The 22,221-nt window shown below is 55.8% G+C and overlaps 5 protein-coding genes across 5 annotated transcripts; 3 read left to right on the forward strand and 2 right to left on the reverse strand.

Annotated features, from left to right (window-relative positions):
• Positions 1-587: 587 nt before the first annotated feature.
• Positions 588-5,865, forward strand: BESB_019930 (SPRY domain-containing protein; the record flags this gene model as incomplete). Its single annotated transcript, XM_029360702.1, has 6 exons — positions 588-1,077; positions 1,747-2,066; positions 2,645-3,002; positions 3,330-3,451; positions 3,688-3,825; positions 4,231-5,865. 6 exons carry the CDS (start codon positions 588-590, stop codon positions 5,863-5,865), a joined length of 3,063 nt encoding a protein of 1,020 aa, XP_029216061.1.
• A 1,828-nt stretch (positions 5,866-7,693) lies between these two features.
• BESB_019940 (thioredoxin family Trp26 protein) lies at positions 7,694-10,620 on the reverse strand (the record flags this gene model as incomplete). Its single annotated transcript, XM_029360703.1, has 8 exons — positions 7,694-7,780; positions 8,150-8,196; positions 8,707-8,791; positions 9,278-9,353; positions 9,610-9,701; positions 9,917-9,949; positions 10,113-10,205; positions 10,507-10,620. 8 exons carry the CDS (start codon positions 10,618-10,620, stop codon positions 7,694-7,696), a joined length of 627 nt encoding a protein of 208 aa, XP_029216062.1.
• An 848-nt stretch (positions 10,621-11,468) lies between these two features.
• On the forward strand, positions 11,469-12,402 carry BESB_019950 (uncharacterized protein; the record flags this gene model as incomplete). Its single annotated transcript, XM_029360704.1, has 9 exons — positions 11,469-11,522; positions 11,608-11,641; positions 11,713-11,724; positions 11,781-11,816; positions 11,882-11,926; positions 11,984-11,993; positions 12,049-12,114; positions 12,231-12,304; positions 12,365-12,402. 9 exons carry the CDS (start codon positions 11,469-11,471, stop codon positions 12,400-12,402), a joined length of 369 nt encoding a protein of 122 aa, XP_029216063.1.
• A 191-nt stretch (positions 12,403-12,593) lies between these two features.
• On the reverse strand, positions 12,594-16,243 carry BESB_019960 (uncharacterized protein; the record flags this gene model as incomplete). Its single annotated transcript, XM_029360705.1, has 8 exons — positions 12,594-12,805; positions 13,038-13,289; positions 13,386-13,519; positions 13,784-13,865; positions 13,965-14,162; positions 14,280-14,688; positions 14,836-15,230; positions 15,553-16,243. The coding sequence occupies 8 exons, from the start codon at positions 16,241-16,243 to the stop codon at positions 12,594-12,596; spliced, it is 2,373 nt and encodes a 790-aa protein (XP_029216064.1).
• Positions 16,244-17,488: 1,245 nt separating this feature from the next.
• Positions 17,489-22,217, forward strand: BESB_019970 (uncharacterized protein; the record flags this gene model as incomplete). The annotated part of the gene is made up of 8 exons (XM_029360706.1): positions 17,489-17,522; positions 17,931-17,985; positions 18,639-18,689; positions 19,254-19,354; positions 19,780-19,965; positions 20,917-21,120; positions 21,418-21,489; positions 22,063-22,217. The coding sequence occupies 8 exons, from the start codon at positions 17,489-17,491 to the stop codon at positions 22,215-22,217; spliced, it is 858 nt and encodes a 285-aa protein (XP_029216065.1).
• Between the last annotated feature and the right edge of the window lie 4 nt (positions 22,218-22,221).

A 22,221-nucleotide genomic window follows, 5' to 3' on the forward strand; every position in this document is an offset into this window, starting at 1 on the left:
GCGTGTGACTGATCGATTGGATGCAGAGCTCACGAATACACCGTGGGTTTCGCTTGCACATCTGCGTAGCGGTCGCGCCCGTCGATGCGCTCGGAGATAGAGAGGCTGTGCATCAAAAAACCTCATTTCCGACCTCTTGCGAGTGCTTTCTGTCTTCCTCCGCGTGCCGAAACTTGTCGTTCGCGCTCCAGCCGCACTGCTGTCTCATTGGCGGGTCCGTCCGATGGCCTCGGTTCGTTAAGACCCCCTACGGCCTTCGCTCGATTCCGCCCCGCCTCAAGTAGCGATTCTTGCTTCCCTTTCTTCACCTCGTTTTTCACTTTACGCGCTTTTTACCGAGCAATTTCACTCTCCTCTGGTCTCCTTGGGAGCGCTCCGTTTTCTCTCTCCTGCCGGTCCCAGTTCCCCCGCCTCTCTGCGTAGTCTCTCTCCGCTGTCCTCCGGACTCTTTTTTCATTCGCCTTCGTTTCCGCTGCCCTTCCCCTTCCTTTCAAGCATGCATCGTCCTCTTCCTCGTCGCTCTTTACAGGCTCTCGGCTGCAATTTTCCCGCTTTTTCTTGCCCATTTGTCGCCGACATCCTCCACGATGCAGCGCCCGCCCAGCCAAGGCACGCCCGCGCCTCCTCCCGACAAGAAGCCCGCTGCAGGCCATGAAAACGCTGCAGCCGCACCTTCCTCCGCGCCCGCGACGGCTTCTGCGCCCTCAACGTCTGCGGCGCCCTCCTCAGCAGCTGCGGCGGCAGCCTCATCGTCAGCTGGTGCTGCGGCGTCTCCCGCACCGGCCGCGGAGGCATCGAGCTCTAGACTGTTTCCGGTTCGCCTCGACGCGGCGGACGGACACTTGGATTTGCAGGTGGACGCTGAGAGCGGGCTCTCAGCCTCGTGTCTGCACACGAACGGCTTTCAGTACACTTGGAAGGGGATTCGGACGACCATCGGCGTGCGAGGGGCGGGCAAGTTCTACTTCGAGACGAAAGTCACCGGGACGCCAGAGGTCGTGATGCCCGAGACGCCCCCCAACACGCGAAACGTCTGCCGCATCGGAGTCAGCCTGCCGCTTAGCAGCCTCTACCTAGGTGAGAAAGACGATGAGCTGTCGCTCGCAGAAAACGCGGCAGCGGGACTGTTCCACTCCTTTTTTAATGTAGATTTTCATACTTCAAAGTTTTCTCAAAACGAGAGCGCCGAACGGAGACCTCAAGGGATGGATGCCGCAGAGAGCAGAAGCCCCGGGCGGTTGGTAGCACACAGGAATACGGCGTAGAGAGAGAGAGGAGATTAGTGGCATGAAGCGAGTCAGGAGGTGGACGATGAGAGGAAAAATGCCCACGAAGGGTGACGCGCAGAGAGAAGCTGGCCGCGTGACATACGTCAAATAGCTAGAGAGAGACCTTTAACGTGGTTTGAGACGAGCAGGAATATGATGTGTAGAAAAGAAGACAAAAGAGGGGGAGAGAGAAAAACTGTGAACAACTGAGTCGAGGCGGCTGGCGTTTTTGGCTCGAGAGTGGCGCGTCCCTGGTCTCTCCCTCGTCCTCGCCTGCCCCCCGCCCGCCCCGCCCTCTTAAGCTTCCCTGGACACTAATCCCTCCGGTGTGCGCGAGCGTCTCTTGCGGCGGTCGAGCTTCGGCAGGACTACAGCCAGGCCTTCTTGCGCCTCTCCCTGCGGGCCCCGGGCGAGACTCTCAGTTTCTGTTCAAGCGCTTCCTGTGTCATTCTGCTTTGCTCCCGTGTGCGTGCTGCAGGCGAGACGGCGGACTCTTGGGGCTACGGCGGTACTGCGAAGAAGTCCTTTTCTCGCAGGTTCGAGACCTACGGAGAGGCATACGGCCTCGGCGACGTCGTCGGCACGCTCATCGACCTCGACAACCTGCGCCTGGCCTTGACGAAGAACGGCAAAGCGCTGGGCACCGCTTACGAGTTGCCGGCGCGCGTGCGCGACACCGGGCTCTTTCCGCACTTATACCTCAAGAACGTCGACGTCCAACTCAACGTCACGGCCGCGACGCAGTGGTTCGCCCCGCCAGACGCGCAGGCGCGCTTCATCGGCGACGTCCCTGAGGAGGTAAGGCGCGGCGAAACGGCGCAGAGGCGCAGCCTCTCAGAACGGAATTGACACGCTCGGCGCGAAGGCGGCGAGTCTTTAGAGGCGCGCGGGAAAAGAGCCAACGGAACGGCAAGGAGAGACACGGGGGGGAACGATTTCGCGGAAATGGCGGGTGCTGAAGGCAGACGCCCGTCTCGTCCCCCTGCTCTCAGCCGCCCCGCTTCACGTGTAGCGTTCTCACCGTCGGCGCGCACGAACGGTCGACGGCGGGTCGGGGCGCTGCGGCTAGTTAAAAAATCTAATTCGAATAACTGGCGTCGTAGCTAACGCCTTTCTGAATTTCGGATCACTCGACTTGGTTTAAGTAGCTCGTGTATGTGGAAGAGAATCTCTGGAGATGCGAGTGCAGACATGCAACTCCTACGTCTCATGCAGACTAGAATCACGTTTTGCATCCCGGTACTCTGTGTCGTGAGTACTTTGGCCTAGACGCGTTTGCGACGCTTCCTTGGCGGTTGCGGGCGGGGTCGCGCGCCGCGGCCGTCTCGGTCTGTGCGTGAGCGGCTGTTGGGCTGGCGTCGCGTTGTGTCACGCAGGAGTTGCTGCCCAATCCGGTGGAGCATCCCGAAAGCGCGAAGGAGTGCGAGTTTTTGATGATGACCGGACTGCCTGCCTGCGGGAAGACGGTCTGGGTGGAGCGCCACTGCGCCGCGCATCCGCGCAAGAGCTACGTGGTGCTGGGCACAAATGCGATCATAGACCAGATGCGCGTCATGGGCGTCAAGCGCCAACAAAACTACGCTAGCAGGTGGGACGAACTCATGAGCACTGCGACCTCCGTCTTCAACGCCCTCGTCGGCATCGCCAGCTCCGGCCGAGTCCCGCGAAACGTCATCATCGACCAGACCAACGTCTTCCGAAACGCTAGGCGCAGAAAAGTGCAGCCCTTTTACGGTGAGCCAGATAGATCAATGTAGGGGACGATGCATAGCTTGTCTGTGCGTTGTGGCCAACTGGATGCTTGCCCTGTAGTCAGACATCGCGTGTGAAGCTCGTGCTGCAGGATGTTGTCCGCTCTGCTACGCCTCCGCCGTGAACGTGTGCATGTGCGAATATGCGTACGCTCGCGCTGAGTTTCACATGGGCACCGCGCATGCGTAGTTGCGTGCGTCTAGTGGAGGACAACGTTATGTTTGTCGAGTCATGGCAAAGGGCCGCTGAGCGTCCGGCGCGGGTCTTGAACTTCAATTGGGTCCTCTGTGGGCTTCCGCTTGAGTGCAGCGTGGGGTATTCGCCGAGCCGTCACCATCGTCACTGATGAGGCGACACTGCAGCAGCGGACGGCGAAGCGCGAGCAGGAAGAAGGGAAAATGGTTCCGGTCGCCGCGGTGATGGATATGAAGGTGAGAAAGCTCGAAGCAAGAGATCTGGGTGACAGTCAACTCCAGACGCATCGCTGTTTACTCTACCTTCGCAAGAGCTCACTACGGACCTTCCTACCGACCCCGGGCATCGCGGTGGCGTGCGGACGTATACGTTCGGTTTTTCCCATGTCATATCGCACAGGTGTGCACAGACACGCCATGTGCGTATTTGTGCATATGCGCGGCGGCGTTTTCTGCGTCACCGTCTTTTTCAGGCAGCGTTCGTTCTGCCCTCGTATGAGGATGGCTTCACCGTGATTGAATACCCCGAATTGCCCGAACAAGAGAGTCGCATCGAACTCCGCCGAATCAATGATGAGGGCAGGCGCTTCAAAAGAGAAAACCAGAACGCCGTGAGACCAGCCAGCCAGCATCCGGCGGTGACCAGCCACCTATGCATTCACATCTCTTTGCATCTTTCCATAGATATACGTGAATGTATATTAGATTCAGGGTATGAAGACGGGTGCATAGATGCGGTTCCAGGTCACTGCGCATGTGACGCTGTTTTCTGTGCCTAGGGAACCACGCTTTTGTTCTCCATTTGGCTCAATCGTGGCTCGGCATTCGCCGGTGCTACATCGCGCTGGCACTCCTTGGGCTCTCTAGACTTTGCTAGCTGCGTTCTGTGGCAGGCCACACCGCAGACCCCGTATCTGATTGCATGTGCTTGGGCGCATCCCCCATGCATGAGGACATCTGCTGACACGGCTGTGCTCGCCTTTGTCTTTTCAACTGCCTGCGTTTCTCTCACTCAGTGTAGCAACCAGCCTAAGCCGCATATTGAGACACGCCAGGCGGACGAGATCGGAACGAACTCCACGGACTCTCGCAAGCGCGCGCGTGGCGACATGCCAGACGAAGGGCGTTGGGGTGGAGGCTACTATTATCCTCCGTTCTTCAATCAAGGTCCTGGAGCCCCGCGCGAATCCGGACCACCCGGAGTCTGGGCTGGCAATCGAGAAGGATGTTATCCGCCTCCTCAGCCCCCAGCCCAAGGAGGGGATCGAGCTGGGCACGGCTCGGACGCGCGTGCGCCGGGCTTCTACGGCGAAGGAGACAAGAGACAGAGACTAGGCAGCGAGGCGTGGTCGTACCCTCCGCCAGGACGGTACAGAGCAGGGGACAAAGCGGCGGGGGCGCACGTGCGTCCTGGCTGGGCCTCTGCGAATTCGCAAAACTACCGGCCGCCCCATCCGAACCCGTCGTACGCGGCTTCGTGTCCGTACGGAGGCTCCCGAGGCGCGCCTGATGCACGAGGCAGCCTTGCTTCTAGCCCCGGGCAGGGTCCAGAGTCTGGGGACCGCGCCGGAGGGCCAGGGGCCAACGGGTACGGCTACGGGCCTCCCGGCAGTGCAGGGTACAGGGACGGGTACGGCCGCGAGCCTGCGGACCACACCGGAGGGACTGGGGCCAACGGGTACGGCTACGGGCCTCCAGGGAGTGGAGGGCCAGGGGCCAACGGGTACGGCTACGGGCCTCCAGGGAGTGCAGGGTACGGGAACGGGTACGGCCGCGAGCCTGCGGACCACACCGGAGGGCCTGGGGCCAACGGGTACGGCTACGGGCCTCCCGGCAGTGCAGGGTACAGGGACGGGTACGGCCGCGAGCCTCCAGGGAGTGCAGGGTACGGGAACGGGTACGGCCGCGAGCCTGCGGACCACACCGGAGGGCCTGGGGCCAACGGGTACGGCTACGGGCCTCCCGGCAGTGCAGGGTACGGGGACGGGTACGGCCGCGAGCCTGCGGACCACACCGGAGGGACTGGGGCCAACGGGTACGGCTACGGGCCTCCAGGGAGTGGAGGGCCAGGGGCCAACGGGTACGGCTACGGGCCTCCAGGGAGTGGAGGGCCAGGGGCCAACGGGTACGGCTACGGGCCTCCAGGGAGTGCAGGGTACGGGGACGGGTACGGCCGCGAGCCTGCGGACCACACCGGAGGGCCTGGGGCCAACGGGTACGGCTACGGGCCTCCCGGCAGTGCAGGGTACGGGGACGGGTACGGCCGCGAGCCTGCGGACCACACCGGAGGGACTGGGGCCAACGGGTACGGCTACGGGCCTCCAGGGAGTGGAGGGCCAGGGGCCAACGGGTACGGCTACGGGCCTCCAGGGAGTGCAGGGTACGGGGACGGGTACGGCCGCGAGCCTGCGGACCACACCGGAGGGCCTGGGGCCAACGGGTACGGCTACGGGCCTCCAGGGAGTGGAGGGCCAGGGGCCAACGGGTACGGCTACGGGCCTCCAGGGAGTGCGCCTACGTGCAAGGGCAACCAGCCCGGACCGGGTTCCGGCTTCTGCGGATATCAGCAACCCAGGACCCAGGGCGGCGCAGCGCCGGGGTACGGAGGATGGGGCGGGCAAGGTGGAGGGTGTACACCCCCGGGATACTAACTGCAGACAGCAGGGTGAAGGAGGCCGTGTGACTTTTGTCAAGGGAAAGTTAGCATTACTGGAGAAACGCTGTCGGGTTATGTGTTCGCTGAATCGCCTCTGAGTGGGCTACCAGAGGACTTGAGTGAGAGAGAAAGCGCGGCTTTCGTGGACCAAGAGTCCTTGTTTTTACGCTCCTGAATTTGAAGTTCTTAAATGAGTATTAGACAAGCGTAGCCGTTCGTGGCTGAGTGCACGCTCCGGTGGCGGTGATCTTTCTGAGCTCCGTGCGCGCGTCTCCTCAGCGGTTTTCTCCGCCGTGGATTGACGAAGCCCGCAGCAGGGGAAAGGCACGAAAGAGACACTGGACATCTTTCCAAACAGTTGCTTGTCCATGTCTTCTCCCAACCTTCATGTTACTGTGTCGGCCACACACGCACTTCGCATAATAAGAAAGAAGCCGTACGGCAAGAATGCCGAAAAGGAACGCGAAGCCCACGTGATGTTTACCGGCAGTTAGGCGTCTTTCTCTCATGTGTCTAGAAAAATCAGTCCTCGCGAGGTGTAACGCCAATGCGACCACATTCTGTGTAGAAGGCATCTAGAGACTTACGTCTAGTTAAGTGCATGCCGGCTCACGCATGTGCACATGCACATGTCGTGCTCACGTTCACACTCCGGCAGCGCCATTGACTACACACACGCATATACTAGCCGGTTGGTGGATAAGCATGTGCACGCTAGTTACGCTTTTATGCATGCGCTGTTGCGTGGCAGCACCTGTGAATAAACAAATCTCTAATAATGTGTATATGATCGTTGTTCAATGATCCAACATGCCCGCATGGCGGACGTTCGGGCCCCTGGCAACGGAAACATGGAGGGAGGAAACTGTAATGTTCCTGTCCGAAGACGTGCCTGCTGAACTATGTGTCGCGGTGGTGTGTGTACGCTTGCGTTACTCATTGTAAAGCGAGGTATGTGAGAGAAGATCCAGAGGGTGACGCGAATTGAGAGGCATGCGTTCTGGTGGTTTCGATCGATAACGGACGCCTAGCATGGAAATCGGAGAGGACTACGCAAATCCGACAAGTAGACACAAGGATAACCACTGTAGCCCCTCCTACAGAAGGATAACCTCTGAGGTGAGTGGATTGATAGTTGCACATATACAGGATGCCCAGGCGTATGAGTGGGCGCCGTCGGTCTGGACACCCGCAAAGCCCGCGCAGAAACACAAACTTACAAACAGGCTACCTTCAACTATAGACATGTAATAGTGCCCGGGAGGATAGAACGAACTATGGACAGACAAGCAGGCAGGCGCACACGTTGAAGCGTTTCCAGGAGGCAACCGAGAACTCTACAGACCGACACAAATACAGTACAACGTACACCCAGCTCACAATACACGAGTCGGTGACGTATCAAGTTTGGTATACATATATTTATGCACATATATACAAGTACGTACAAACTGATGATTTCGCACGGTTCTGGAGTCGTGAAAGCGTGGATGAGATGTCACGCGCTCCACTCATAGGAACGGTATCGCGGGTAACCCAACCGAAACTTGGCATTGACGCTGAGAGGGCCGCCAGTTTCACAACCATATGGGGAGTTCGCTTTCTACTTTTGCCCAACTGCTGGATCCGTCAAGCGCTCGAGCCCAGTCTGTTCTCTCAGACAGAATGCAGGCACGCTGTATCCTCAACCCATTTCAGTGTCGCACATACGCGGGGAGAGTGAAACTAAGCGCCTTTCCCTTGGGCCGATCAGCGCAGCGCTTCGCTTTGGCACCGATGCAAAGTTCCAAGGGACCGCAGATACGGGCTACAGGTGTCTGTACTCAGTTGCCTTCCTCCATCGCGGTTGTCTGGTGTCCTTGTTCTGTACCGACCTCGTGGTCTGCGGGATTTGCGCGCGCCTCGTACACCTGCAAACACGGAAGATGCGAAACGCCCCTGAAGCGGCGTATTTCAATACACTCTCACATGTCTGCACATGGGCGTAAGAGAAAAAGGACAAATACTGCCACCTAGCAAGGCACGGGAACGACGGATGCCTCGGCGTCGCGTCTCGACTGGCCCTGATGCACCAGTCCCCCCGCATGCCCATACACGCGCATATATATATATATATATATATATATATATATATATATATATATATATATATATATATATATATTTGTCGAAACGTGTATAGGCGACACATTCAGCAACGGACACCGAATGAGAGCACGAAAAACATGGAGGACGGCAGTATCTGCATTCGCGGAACTCGCCTCCGTCACCCGGCTTACCGTGACTACCGCTCTCCGTTGGTAGTTGGAGCCTTCACCTCGGAGGCCTGCATGCAGCGACTACCCACCACAGTGACGACTCGGATAACCAGAGACAAAACTCGGAACGTGGAAGAATGAAAATATTGAAATTATTCTATTTGTTTTAGTTTTATTATCCCAAATCCAAAAATAGGAAATGGAATTTTTAAATGAAATTTAAAATTTTAAATTTTTCCTATTATAAGTATTATTGATATAAGTAACGAAAATATGTTAAAACATATTTCAATTGAAATATTTTTTCGGAGAGGCATGCATGTCGGTGAAGATCTCCAAACACACTGGCAATCGGTAGAGCGGCACAACAGAGGAACCACGCGTCAATCTTGAAGTCTTTCTGCGCATGAGCGCAACACGAAAGCGAAGCGAAACAAGGCTGTCCGGCACAGAGAAGAAGCACCCTAACCCCGAGAGCGAATAATGAGGAGCGCACAGTCTCAGGTGTTGCACCGGGATGGTGCACACAGCAACAGCCAATATATGTATATGTCTATAGTTACATACACATGCCTTACCGATATAGAAGAGCTCGAGGCAATCGCCTCCCATGTTTTGGGGGAAGTAAAGGGTGAGACACGACACGTTCTGCAGTTTCGTCACCTGCAAGTTGATGCCAGGACAGGAATAACAGCAGCACTTCGATGAGTTCAATTTCGCACAGAGGACAAGTCCGCGGAGCAAGAGTTGCGCATCTCTGTTCACGGACCCCGATGAAGAGACATGAGAGGTTTCCCCGCGGCTCGTGCCCCTTGCCTGCCACTGGCTGTATTCATGAAACGCAACCAGTTCACCAAGTCAGCGCAGTCCGTTTATTTGCGAATAACCTCTCTATATATAAGGTTCGCTTTGCATAAACATCGTCATCAGGGTATGCCTATCGGTGTCCATGACCCGGCCATATATATGTATCTAAATATATTCGAGAGCTTGGATGGAATTTCGGGCTAATCTTAAACAGAATGCGCTGAAAGACCTCCGTGGGGTGATTGTCTCTCATACCACCCCTCTCTTACGTGCCTAGTACAGCAAACAGCAAACCGAGGGGACGGCACCCGATGACGCTAGCTACGAAAGACGACTACTTACCTTTAGAGGGTATTCAACGGAGCCGTGGAAGTCGGGGACCAGCTCCACTTCTTGAACACACGGGCAGTCATGGATGCTGAACAGAAATAGAGACGGCATACAGAAGCAAGGCTACACGAGCCTAAGATGACGAAAGGAGGATGCGGAGTGATAGGAAACAGAAGACATTATGTGCATCCGATGCTGATACATATTTCCGGGTGCCTGGTGTATAAAAGGAAGTGGAGTACGGAAAAGGCAGACATAGCACAGGCGAGAATAACTTCCCAACGGTGAGGAACATCACCTTCTCCTTATGAAAAGACTGCCTGCATTGTTCGCAAAATGCCTACGTGCTGAAATCGAGGTCTTCTTTATCCGCATAGATTTTAGCAGAGGCTGGAGAACGGCCGTTGTCACCACCAATGAGGTGGAGACTGGCAATCTGCGGTACAAGACACAGACACATTGAGAAAATGACGGGACATGGTCACAATATCTGAGGCTCTGAGATCCCTTAACGAAGCAGCGCTGCCCCCTCACCATTCGGCGATAACAGGTGCCAGACTCGAATAAGGGCCTTTGCATACACCTGAGCAAATGATCCTATAACCAGGGGGTATCACCCATACGCATGCGTTGCTACAATCTTCCGCTCACCTTGCACGGCGATTTGAATGGAATATGGATGATCTGAATATCACAGAGGCAGAAGCAACCAGTGGCTGGGGTACCCCATGAGTCAACGATTGTTGTCAGGTCGCAGAACTCTACGGCCTGACAATAGGTGGCACACTAAACAACGTACGCAAACGTCAGCCTGCGTTTTTATCCTACAGGATCTTTTCGGTCTTACCAGTTCTGGGTCGTCCTCTTCGCTGCGGCAAAACTTCGTTTCATCTAGCCTGTTGCCGTACGACTTGAGAATAGTTCTTGCCGAACCTGAAATCTGACAAACGAGCGCATCAGACGAACAGTCAGTCCGGTTAGGTCGTGGTGCGGTTACAGCATGGCAGGAAGCACGCAGCGTGGGCTGCACCCCGAGCACTAGTCTGTCGAACCCCCTGGTCATTGCTGGTTCAGTTGCCGACGGTTACAGCTGCTGCAGACAGGGGGATCAGAGGCCGCCGCTTCCTTTCAAGGGGATACTCAGCTGACGCTTAAAGACGGAAGCATATTTCCGTGATACGAAAAGGATGGCCTGCGACCTTCCACTCTCACTGTGGCTCGTTTTATCACACTTGACGTACCTGTTCGTTCAGTCCCCGGACACCGTCCAGATTTATGTAAGGCAGAAGAAACTCCCCTCCTTTCAACTCTGTCTCATGCTTGCAGCCGCACTGCGGCCCATGAGCTCCCGGCATTTTTGCGTTGGTTATGTGATACAGTGATTGGCTTTCACGGCAAGCCCTCCGGTGTCACCGCACACAAACGCGACCACGACACATCCGGCAGCGACTCCACAGAGTAGGGAGCTTGCAGGACATGAAGTAGGAGTTCCTGCGGTACTACAAGTAATGGAAGAACAAAAGACACTGGCGTTGGTTTCGAAAACGGGCTGGGCTCCTTCGGATCATATCATAGAGCGTCGAAGAGTAAGTTCGCGTTTGCTCGACCTGCCAGCCTCATGCATGCCGCCGTATCTGCGCATTCAGGGACGTCTCGTTCGGCGGGAAAAGTCGAACCTCCCTTGCGCAGAAACCTTCGAACGAGAAAAAGCCATCAAGGCTTCCACACAATGATGCACACCGGTTTTTTGATTGCCTCATTAGGTGTATTTGTCCTGGCATCAGCCACAGACGCTTTGCAGGCCAAGCTCGACTTTGACACTAGGCGTCACTCACTCGAGAATGCAGCGCTCAAGAAAGCTAGTACGCAGAGTGCATCATGCTCACACAGTACCGTGCGTTCGGAACAACAAACCGAGTGCGTTGACTTGAGTTATTCAGCAAGTTGGCAGCCTGATGCTGACGAACTCGCGAAATCGGCGGTATGGTGCTGCAGCACAGTGCTGCGGCCTCTGGAGACAACGTCGAACGCGTGGCGGCTCCGATCCAGTGTACATACGGCTGACCAAGCCATCTTCACACCAGACTGAGGTGGCCCGTCTGATGTCCCTCTCTTACAACGAAACGGCTATAATGAGTCGTCGCGCTATGGCCTCTCTTTACTGACACGGAAAAACTTTTACAGTTTCCGTTCCGGAACCACAATGAAAATTATTGGTCTCGCGTTGGTGGCTGCTCTGTCCGGGGGATTTGCCACAGTAGCCACTGCACTGATGTGTACGCCCGAGGTTCGCCTATGGTATGATGGCTACCTTACACGGCGGGCTTTCACTTCGTGTTTAGGTGTGTCAAAGGTGCTGTGCGCCTGTAGCAACAGGTACATCCTTCTAACAACCTCCACGTATGATACTCTCCCACTCCCCATTCGTTACCCTGTGGCAAGTACAGGCTGTGCTCCTGGTAAGAAACCATGTCATTCTCCACGAGAAATACACGGTAGTCACATGTCGTCTCAGCCTTCCTCCAGACTGACCAGGGTTTCCTCGTCACCGGTAAGTACTGATGGCGCACAAAGGTAGCTGTAACTTAACGGCTAATCGCCAATACTTTGTGTCAGACTATACGTTTTGTCAGGAATGTCAGTGCGATGACCCAAGCGGTGGTATGCTAGGAACGACGTGCTATTGAAAGGGCTTCGCAACACATGAGAGTTCTCCAGGTTGCGGTTGGTAGGCTACCGTCCAAAAACACTGAAGATCTCAGTCGTGGTCTACCCCTCGCCAGGCTAGCGTACGGCGTAGGACGTATCCAGTGCAGCTCCTGTGAATTTCTCCGGCCTGTCGCGCGTGAGTTCATGACTGTTAGAAGCTGATGCACCATATGATGACAAAGGAAATTGCAGAGAGGTAGCGGACGCTATCAAAGAGCTTTAGACCACAACCCGAAATCCTCGCTCATTGTTGTAGGCTTCCTGGAGCAGAGGTATCAGGCTGTGGCACAATCGCTCTTAACGGGCAAGTCGTGTACAACGACATGCCGGGTAAGCAATGCTTTTGATCAACGTAGTCTTTATTGCACATTGAAAAGTAACGTCTCACAGACACAACTCAAGCACGTAAGTGGAACACGTGCGGCTAAGGAAAAATCTAAGTGTCACTACTGAACACCCAGGACAAGGATTTACCGTCTAGTGAACGTATCGGAACTACTCATTTTATGATGCTGTACTGCGGTCGAGAATGTCGTACGACAACTGACTTCACTTTTTAAAAAGACACCTGCTTCCCGAACGCCACTAGGTTCGTTCCCCATGCGACGAAGCCGCCAGGCTAACGACCCGTCAGATGCGGTTGCTCCCCGCCATGGGAATTCTCTTGACTCCGTGGCACAGAAAGGACTCGAGAACTCCCTTTTACCAAGATGCGGCCCACGAAGCAGCTGAGACTTCGCATTACCTCCCATGTCGCAGTAGTCAGATCACAGAGAACGGAGAAAACTGACCTTGCCACATCGACCACATGCCGAGGCTCGGCTCTAAGACCTGTAGTTACACCACAAATTACAAGGGAATCTTCGCACGTTGAAGGCGCCTGTCCCTGTGGAACGTTTCGCTGTCACTGGGCCACAGCCGCATTCTCGCATTTCTCTGTTCTAGAGCGCACATCGTTTCTTCTGCATTTGCCGTGGTATGTACGCGCAACTCGGTTCTTGAAATGTGAATTAGCTTGTACCGCGGAAGATGCCACAAGCAGCGCCGACCCAATTGGTCTTACCGGTACGGTCGAGCTCCGTCCAGGGCAGCAACGTCTCAAAAAACACTATAATTGGACTGGAATTCATAGAGACATATTGTACGCGTCTGTTGCGATTCCGCGCAGCACCGTCCCTCGCAACTTCATACGCATCCAGCAAGAATCCCGGAAGTGTTGGGACTCTATCAAACTCCGAGACTTTGACGTCGTTGTAGCGATTCGCATCGAAAAGGAAAGAGGACTGCGACCAGCGTTGGGCAAATTCCTTGATTTCTGAGGGCAAACCGGCAGGAAAGCGGCAGTGTGAAATGGGCTATAGAGCGGGACCCGTCCCTGTGATCGGATGAGCACCGTCGTAACTGGGCTTACCTGGACACGAGCTGTACAGATGTCGTAGGTGAGCTGTGCACCCATGCAGCCAACGGATCACAACGTCCGCCCGCCACAAGTCGTGAGTCTTTTGAACGTAGCACGAGACGAGGACTGTCAGGACATCGGAATACCTAAGCAACGATGAGCGCATACAGGCACAGTTTCACAAGGTATCAGCTGTGCACACTCTGACACCCGTGGCTTGCAATGTTCTTCTGAGCCTTGTGTTCAAGAGACAGCTTGCCATCCGCACTGACGAACTCCTCGCGAAACAGGTGGGTGGCGCATGCATGTCAGGAGGACTTCCGCTTTCGCAGCTCCAGTCCGCCTGATGTTTTGAAGGAAGTGTGCGTTCGCTAGCTGTGGAATCCGCGCGCTGATCTCTGCCGACGAACCTGTGATGCGCGAACTTGGCACTATCCCAGAGCGGGGAAGTAAAGAGGAGATCCTCCCAGCTTAAGGACGCGTATGGAGAACCTGAGCAACACGCACGCAGTGGAGCGTTGTTGATATTCCTTCGGTCCAGGCGTTGCTTGATAGCGTAGGCTGCGTGACTGACGATCAACCGTTGCTCACCTGCAACCTTCTGAGCACCGTTCACAGAAAGCTTTTGTAGAAGCTTCCGGACGAACGAGGGAAAGAGCAAAATAGCGCGCATCAGCAGCAGGTGGTGAATGTGGCCTTCGTTAATAACATGTCCCCGTTTGCGCGACGACACGCAGATCGCAAGGAGGTCGTCGGCGGTAGTGCTCTTGATGCTTCCCGAGCTTGTTCCTGCAGTTTGCATCCCCACACCCAGAAAAATTCAAATTTCCACCGGCGCTTCGCTGACGCCGTGCTCGGGGGGGAGGGGGGGGGGGCGTTTGCCTTTCTGTAGCTGACGCAGCTTACCGCTTTCGCCATGCAGAAAAATGGCGAGGGCAGTGGAAAAGGCAAAGTTGGGCAGCATGAGAGCAAGGTCTGTGAGCTGTAGGCCTTCCACCTGTCCCAAGACCTTGGCTTCACCCTTCGCCTGGGAGCTACTCTCTCCCGGCGCTTCAAGGGGGATCACGTAGGTCAAATGTTGCTCCACAAAGCTCCGCGAGAAGTGCAGGAGAAACTGCCACTGCCGGGAGCGAAGTGCGAGGTAGTCGAGGTGGAGCATGATATGGAAGGCGTCCCTAGGCAGGTCCATGGCGAGAAGAAGCTTGGCGACTTCAAGCGCAGTTCTGTAGCATCCCTGGTCGGCCAGTGCCTCCGCATACAAGCCGATGCTCTTGACGAGGTTCTTGTTGAAAGGATTTAGCGAATCCACAGCCACCTGCGAGCAAGCATCGCAGTTCAGAGACGAGGCATAGTGTGAAGAAAGGGAGGCGCTCAATCGCTTCTTTTCTTCGAGGCCGGCGAGACTGTGAAAAAGAAACGAGAGCGACAGCTGCCCCCGGCGTTGCCGCGCCTCTGGACTTGCCTGCGGCAGCCCTTCGGCGGTGCATGTGAATGGCGAAAACGCGGGATGGAACGCCTTTTGAATCACGCCGAGCGCCTTCTTCAAAAGCTCCGTCGCAGTCTCGTTGTTACCGCGCAGGCGGAAGACCTCGGACATTTGCAGCAGGGCGTCGACATGCCGCGGGTGTCGAAGCAGAAACTCTTGGAGATTCTGCGGGTCGTATGAGTGAACGATGGCGTTGAATGTTTGCTGAAGCTGCTCGTAGTAAGGCGTGTACTGTAAAGCAAACTCAGGCGTGCCGGAGGCCTCGTCGTCCTCCCGCACCATCCTCAGATACTCCTGAGTTCCGGCGGCGTCCGCTGCATCGGGCAAGAGCCAACACCTCCGTCGGCTCACTGGGTCCGGCCGCCGACTGCCTGAAGTTGCCCACGGCGCCGCACGAACAGCCACACACACACGCAATGACACTCTCCCTCAAGGGTCAGCGGGTGTCCCTTCGCAGCAACGACTGAAGGCTGGACAAGCTCAAAAGGCAGGTCGCGACGTATAGAGAGATATGGTCACCTGACGGAGGCGCACACACAGGGCATTCACACTCTAGACTGCGCTCACGCGCGGATGCACGCATGTGGAGGTCTTTGCGGCTAAGAAAGGATACCATTCTTTCTGAACGCGCCGCAGAAACCGAGGGGCGGGCACACGCAGCGTCTGCAGACGCCGCCAGAGCAAGAGACGCACCCGATCTAGTGGTGTTGTTGATGTTTCGGGTAACTTCTCTCCCAAAGATACGCCGCAATTCGTTCTCGGTGTCGAACATTGTCCGCTCCATAGCCAAGCAATAGCGGGTTCCAGCGACGGACTCGTGCGGGCGCGCGCCGTCTTCTTCGAGGTAATTTCGGCCCGAAGAAGCAAACATCGCGTCGTCTTCATATTCGTGGACGCTCCGTTGCTCGGTCGCTGAGAGTTTCCCGCTGGCCGCCGGCGCGGCACTGGGTGAAGAGCCCTGAGTCTTTTTCTTCCGCTTCTTCTTCTTCCCTGAGGCGCTCGTCGTCAGCTGTCCCTCGGGTCGCGACACGCTCGCCTCGCGCACATCCTCTCCACTCTGTACAAGTGCCGCACCCTCAGCCGCCTCGGCTGAATCTGCTTCTTCTCTTTCGCCTTCTTCTGGAGCTTTTGGCTCTCCCAGCCGTTCCTCCTCCCCCGCTACGCTGCTGCTGTCGGACTCTTCTGCTGGACTGTCATCTTCGCTGCTGCTTCCTCGGGCGAGCAAAAACGCGGACTTCTTTGCAGGGCGCGCGAAGGAGACCACGCCGCTCAGCGATTCATCGCTGGAAGCGAACTCCGAGGCAGACCATGGAGAACTGTCCTTCCCTTCTGACAAAGGGTCGAGGCGGGTGCCGCGCAGCTTGCGGACTTGCCGCAGAGACATTGTCTTGCACCAGAGTGCAGCGTGCGAGGAGGAGGATAAGGGAAGAAGAAAAACGGAAAGCGAGGTGAAGGAAGAGGCCAAGAAGCTTCTTCTGTCCGAGCGTCTCTCTGCGACGACGTTGGCGCGGCCGCTGTTTTTGATGGCTTGTTTTCGAAGGGAGGAAAGAGAAGACACAGAGCAAAGGACTACGGAGACAACCTCGCGGAGGGACAGAAAACCGTTTTCAAACAGGTGACAAAGGAGGGGAAACATGGAGATTCAGTGTTGCATACGTGGTGATCAGTTGTAACTTTTTTTTATCGGATTTCGCGCTGCTTTCCTGTCGACCCATGAGCGTTTTCGCATGCACGCGCAACTGTCAGCGAACTCTTGCGCTGCATTATCGTTCTTTAACGCGGGAGACTGGTTTGCTTTTCTCGAGCCCAACGGAGGGAAAACCGAAGCATTGCCCATGTGGCATCCATTTTTTGTTGTTCACGTTTTTCTGCATCGTCCACCTGTTCCGAAGCAAATGTGTCTGGCTGTAGGAGGCGAGCAATACCGGGATTCGCAGAATTCTGTCGCAGCGCAAAGTTGTCTTTGCAACCTTTGCACATTGTTTGCCCCTATTCTGGGGGGCCCAATTCGGCTCTCCATCTCGATGCTGTTGTCTCTATCTTTTCTCGTGTTCTCCTTCTTCCTCTCTCTGCGCAGTGCGAGTGATGTCGCTCTTCCTGTATCCTTTTCCTCTCTCTCTCCGTCGCTGGGCTGTCCGTCGGTCGATTGAACCCCCTCCGCGTTCCCAGTTGCTTTCCTGGCTCACCCGTCTCCTTTCGTCTCTTTGCATTTCCGCCTTCTCCTCGCTTCGTCTCTCTTCTTCTGCTTCCTTGTTCCGCCTCCAGTCGCCGCTCTTCCTGTCGCTGCGCCTAGCGCGCCTCCGCTGGACAACATCGAAACGCGCGCGTTTCTCCGTCGGCCGCCGCGGCTCGATTTTGACGCTGCAACCCTCCGTCTGCGGCTCCTCTTGCTTCCTCGTTCAGCCTTTCCTCGATCTGCCTCCCTGCAGAAGTGTCACACTCTGCTTCGAGGAGTAATAGAGTGACACCGAGAAGGGCGGGACGACAGCGAGCACAGCGGAGCCTGACAGCAGGCGGTCGTCGCGGGTGAACGCTCTGAAGTAGTCTTCTTGGATGCAGCGTCGCAGAAGCATGCGAGAGTCTCGAGGCTCGTGCCTTGCAACTTCCGGTCATTTGCTGCCACAGCGTCATGGGAAACAAACCCGTCTCTCCTTCGATATACGGTGAGGTGGAACGGCCCTACACAACTCGCCCGCGCAGTGTGTCTGGCGAATGATCTCCACTCTGGCGTCCCACCTGCTTGTCTGCCGTTGTTCTTCAATCAACGATACGCTCGCAGGTTATCTGGCAGCATTCGTTTTGTGTTCCTCTCGCTGCCTTGCCTGTCTTCCGTTCCCTCTTGACAGTCTTTCTCGTGAACGGCGCCTTCCCCGCGTCGCGACTCTCCCCGCTGGAGGCATCCCTTTTTTTCGGCGGACCTCTCTGTTTCGTCGCAGTTGCGGTTTTCGCGCGCGCCGCGCCGCTCCTGTCGCTCTTTCAGCTGCGCCTAGCTGATCTTCTCTTTCTCTTTTTCGAATCTCCTTGCCGCCATTGAGACTCGTCTCTTGTGTTGTCGTGGGTGATTGCCGCAGACCTGGACGTGCCTGTGGGATATGCACTGCTGGAGAGCGGAGATTTTTACAAGGGGTAAGTTCTCGGCGCCTCTACACCCGCATTTGGGAGACCAAGACCAGGCGGAACGAAACACAGAACAGCGGATACCTGGCATACGCGCCCTCCTCCGTGTCTCGGCGTCGTCATCTCGCTCGGCTGTGCTAACGCGCGGGATCGCACGTCCTCTTCGGAGTCTGTCCAGTTCTTCTTGTGTTGCGGGGCCTGCTGACTCGCCTTCTCTGAGCGGTCTCTCTCACCCACGTCGCACTCCAGTGTTTTCGCTTGACATTTGGTTTTTTCTCGTATTTTTCGATTTTTCACGTGGCCCCCCTGGTGCGGACTCAGTTCCTCTGCGCTCTCGCCTGCGCCTCGCGCGTCGAGGCAGTTTCCGTCGAAGCCCGCGGACTCGTTCGCGAATGAACCTGGAGAGCCAAACCTGATTTTCGACTGCTTGAGCTAGAGGGCGCGACCATCACCTCCGCCGTCCCCCTGTGTCGCGTGCTGCTGTCCGACGGCCTTTTTTCCTCGAGTCGATCACATGAATGAGCGGGTCCGTTTAGTGTCGAGGACACGCAAGACCCCAGGAACATCTGTTCGGGCACCGGCGAGTTTCTTGTGTTTTCTCGACGCGCCCTATCCTGTGGCTGGCAGTGTTTTTTCGCATTTTTTGTCGATCTTCTCCTTAGGAAGCTCAATGAGGCACGCAGACCGTGCGGCCGCGGCATTCTTCTCCTCCGGTGAGTTGTCGTCGGCATCGCTCCAGGGTAACAACGCAGGCGGTGGCGCGCCTCTGCGTTGAGGACTTTTTTTGCTTCGCTTCTCTGTCTAGGTTGTGTGGAAAATCATACTGCGGCTTCACTTCTCTGTACACTGCCATCCGAGGAAATGCCTCAGCTTTGCTAAGGGTAAACCAACTTTTGCTCCGGTTTCGTTTTTCGTCTTTGCGCGTTGCTTTGCGCCCTCGCTGGGTGTCTTCCGCCCTTCTCTATGCCGCCTTTCAGAGTGCGCATTTAGGTTCCTGCTTCGCCCCTCTTTTGTTTCTTCGTCTTGCGTATGACATTCCTCCTTCTTGCTTGACTCCGACGCGTCCCTCACCCCCCCTGGGGCCTCCGTGTGCGCCGTGTGCTTTGTGAGATTGGATCAGGAGCCTCGTCGCGTTCTTCAGCGTTCCATCTCGTTTCTCTCCCCAAGCGCCCTCTGTGTGAAGTTTGCGACTCTGTCGGCTTTCTGCTTTCCCATTGGGAGGCCCCTTTTCCCAAGTGTCTCTTCATTCTCTCTGGCCGTTGTTTCTCTTTTTCCAGGGAGGGGCACTGCCACGTGGGAGCATTTCGAGACGGACGCCGCCACGGCAGCGGCGCCTTCGTAGAGATGCGTGAGGGCGGATGCGTCGCAGTTCACTCAGGTGCGTCTCTCTCGAGAGCTGCTTCTGCCCTTGTCGCCTCACGGTTTCTTCTTCTGTTTCAGTAGCGCGCCTCTCTCCCTGGCTCACCCCACCGGCGATATTCGCTGTCGACCTTCCGCGGCGCTGCTTTCTCGTATTAGCCTCGTGCGGCGGTCGCTCCTCTCTGCTCTGCTTCGGCTGTCCTGCGGGGTGTCGTTCCTCTCTCTGCTTTCTAATTTGACCTTTTCGGCCCCCGCGATCGATGTATACCGCCTCTTGGTGAGGCTCCGAGTCTCTCTTTCCTCCTCGGGAAGCCCGCCTCTGGGCCGCTTCTTCTAGTCTGTTTGCGGAGTGCGGGATAGGCTGAGACAGCTCACTCTGCCGTCGCTGAGCGTTTTTTCCACCGTGTGCACCTCGTTGGCGAATGTCTGCGGCGCACTTTGCAGGTACCTGGGCGGAGGATGCCGCCTGCGGCTGCTTCCGCTCCTTCTTCTTTCCGCAACAAGTCTCCGTTGTCTCGGAGTGGGACGATGGGCGCGTGTGTCGGGTCTCGCCTCCGCGCGCGAGCGCCGGAGTCTACGATCCTCGTGCGCCGCTTTTTCTTCGCGACGAAACGCTCAGAAGAGAAGAAGGTGCGCGCCGCCGCGGCCCCCCGGTGCCCCCTCTCGCAGCGGGACTCCCGCCACGAAATACATACATACATGGATAGATTCGTACACACATACATGCATTCGCACATGTATACACATATTCATATATACATACATATATATACATTCGTATATACATATATATATATTCATACATACTTATATACATGCATACATACATACATACATGCACTCGTACATATATATACATATATATTCATATATATACATATCTATATATACAAACATTCGTACATACATACATACATACATACATACATACATATCTACATACATACATGCATACATATGTACATTCGTACATACATACATATATACATATTCACGTATACATATATGCATACATAGATGAATGCCTACATACGTACATGCATAAATGCCTATATATGCACATGCATACATACTTCCATATACACATACATCCATAGGTGCTTACATACATACGTACATACATACATAGATCCTTATATATAAATCTACGTGCGTACAGACATACTTCCATATATGCATGCATACGTATATATTTACATGTACCTGGCCTGTCAGAACGTCCGTGTTTTTGCATTCTTGCCTGTGTGTGCGTGCGGCGAGAAGCGGGGGAAAGCCGCGGAGATGTGACGCCTCTCTAAGCTGCGGCATGGTTCACGGATACTTGCACAAACTATAAGAAGCCAGACCGCAAATCCTGCGTCGCGGTTCGAGCAGTTGGTCGTGGAATCGGCTGGGCGCTGCACGCAGTTGCAAGACGAGGTGTTCCCGAGTAGATTCATGGATATTTGGTCTTCGCTGAACACTAGCAAATGCACAAGATGCTCCACAATTATATCAGCGCGCTAAAGTGATGCCTGTGACTATTTGGAGTACAAAGTACTTGCCACTATGAAACCAGAGTTGAGCGTTATTTCGCTTCAGAGAACGTCTCGCCGCCCCCCTCGTTCTCGCACGTCCTCTCTTCGCATGCAGAATCAGCGCGCGGCTTCTACTCTGAGTCGGCTTCAGTGAAGGCGCGCGACGAGGGCGAAGAGAAGAGAAATGCGCCTTCGCCGCAGCGAGATGTGCAGGAGACGTGCAAGAGTCTTCGCGTTGAGGCTGAAACCCCGCACGCCCCTCCGGCAGGTACCTCCTGCGTCAAGAGCCGTTTTTTCCCTTCCCTGCCTACCCACGCGGGCGGGGGGAGGGGGGGGGGGAGAGCTGAGGAGCTATCTATCACAGACGAACGAGGATATGAGGGTTTGTATGGTCAGGTTGGAGCCCAGACTCAGCATGCATCCGTAACTCCACGCGAAGATGCGTACGGCCAGCGCGGTTTCCGTACTGCAGAATCGAGCTTCGAATGAGGACTGTCTGTGTTGCTACACTTCTCTACACTTCTACGTAGCCAGAGTCCGTCGACTCTTGCGTCTGTCTCTTCAGGCCACCTCAGTGTCGACCTTCTGGCGCCATCGCAGAACGATCAAAGCCCGAGGAGCGACGCGTTCGTGGACCGTAAGCGACCCTAAACCCTACTTGGAAGAAAAACGTCAACAAGCTCGTTGTCGCGAATTTCGGCGTCCTGCCGCGAACTGTTCGCGAGGGCGCGTGACCCAGACGCTGCGGCCTTGTGCTCGTCGGGATTGCGTTAATCCGAAAAGTTGCGATTCTTCTCACGCGCGTGTGCCTACCTGAGACGGGGCATCTATATATAGATACATATATAGATATATAGATGTAGACACGCATGCAGGCGGGTGGGCGCCTCTCGAGCGTCTTCTACGCGGAGCCTTACAAGGCCGCTTCCGCGTGGATTTCGCCGCGAAGTTGCACCCGCAGAGCGTGCTGACTCTGTGCGGGATAAGACGCGATACCCAAAATCGTATAAGCACGAATGTATGTCGCTCGTTTCGCACATCACTTCCCTGGAGAGATGCATCAACTCGGTGAAAGGATCTTGGGCTGACGGTGCACGCGCGTAGCGGGTTCGCGCGAGGCTCGGCTGCAGCAACGCACGATCTCGAGATGATTCCGGCAGTTGATTTGTATCCTCCATGTTTTTCGGCGCTCGCTTCCCTTTCTCATCAGCCTACGCATGGTCGACGGAGGAGCTCTGCTTGCGCCTGCGCAGCTTCGAGGAGAAAGGCGGGAAGCTGCCGCCGCAGTTCGTTGAGCGCTGCCACGCCAAGTCTCTCACGGGTGAGGACAAAGGCGTGCGTATCGAGGAAGCATATTCCGTGTAGCCGT

This window comes from Besnoitia besnoiti, chromosome XI, assembly GCF_002563875.1.
Source record: "Besnoitia besnoiti strain Bb-Ger1 chromosome XI, whole genome shotgun sequence".
NCBI lineage: Eukaryota > Apicomplexa > Conoidasida > Eucoccidiorida > Sarcocystidae > Besnoitia > Besnoitia besnoiti.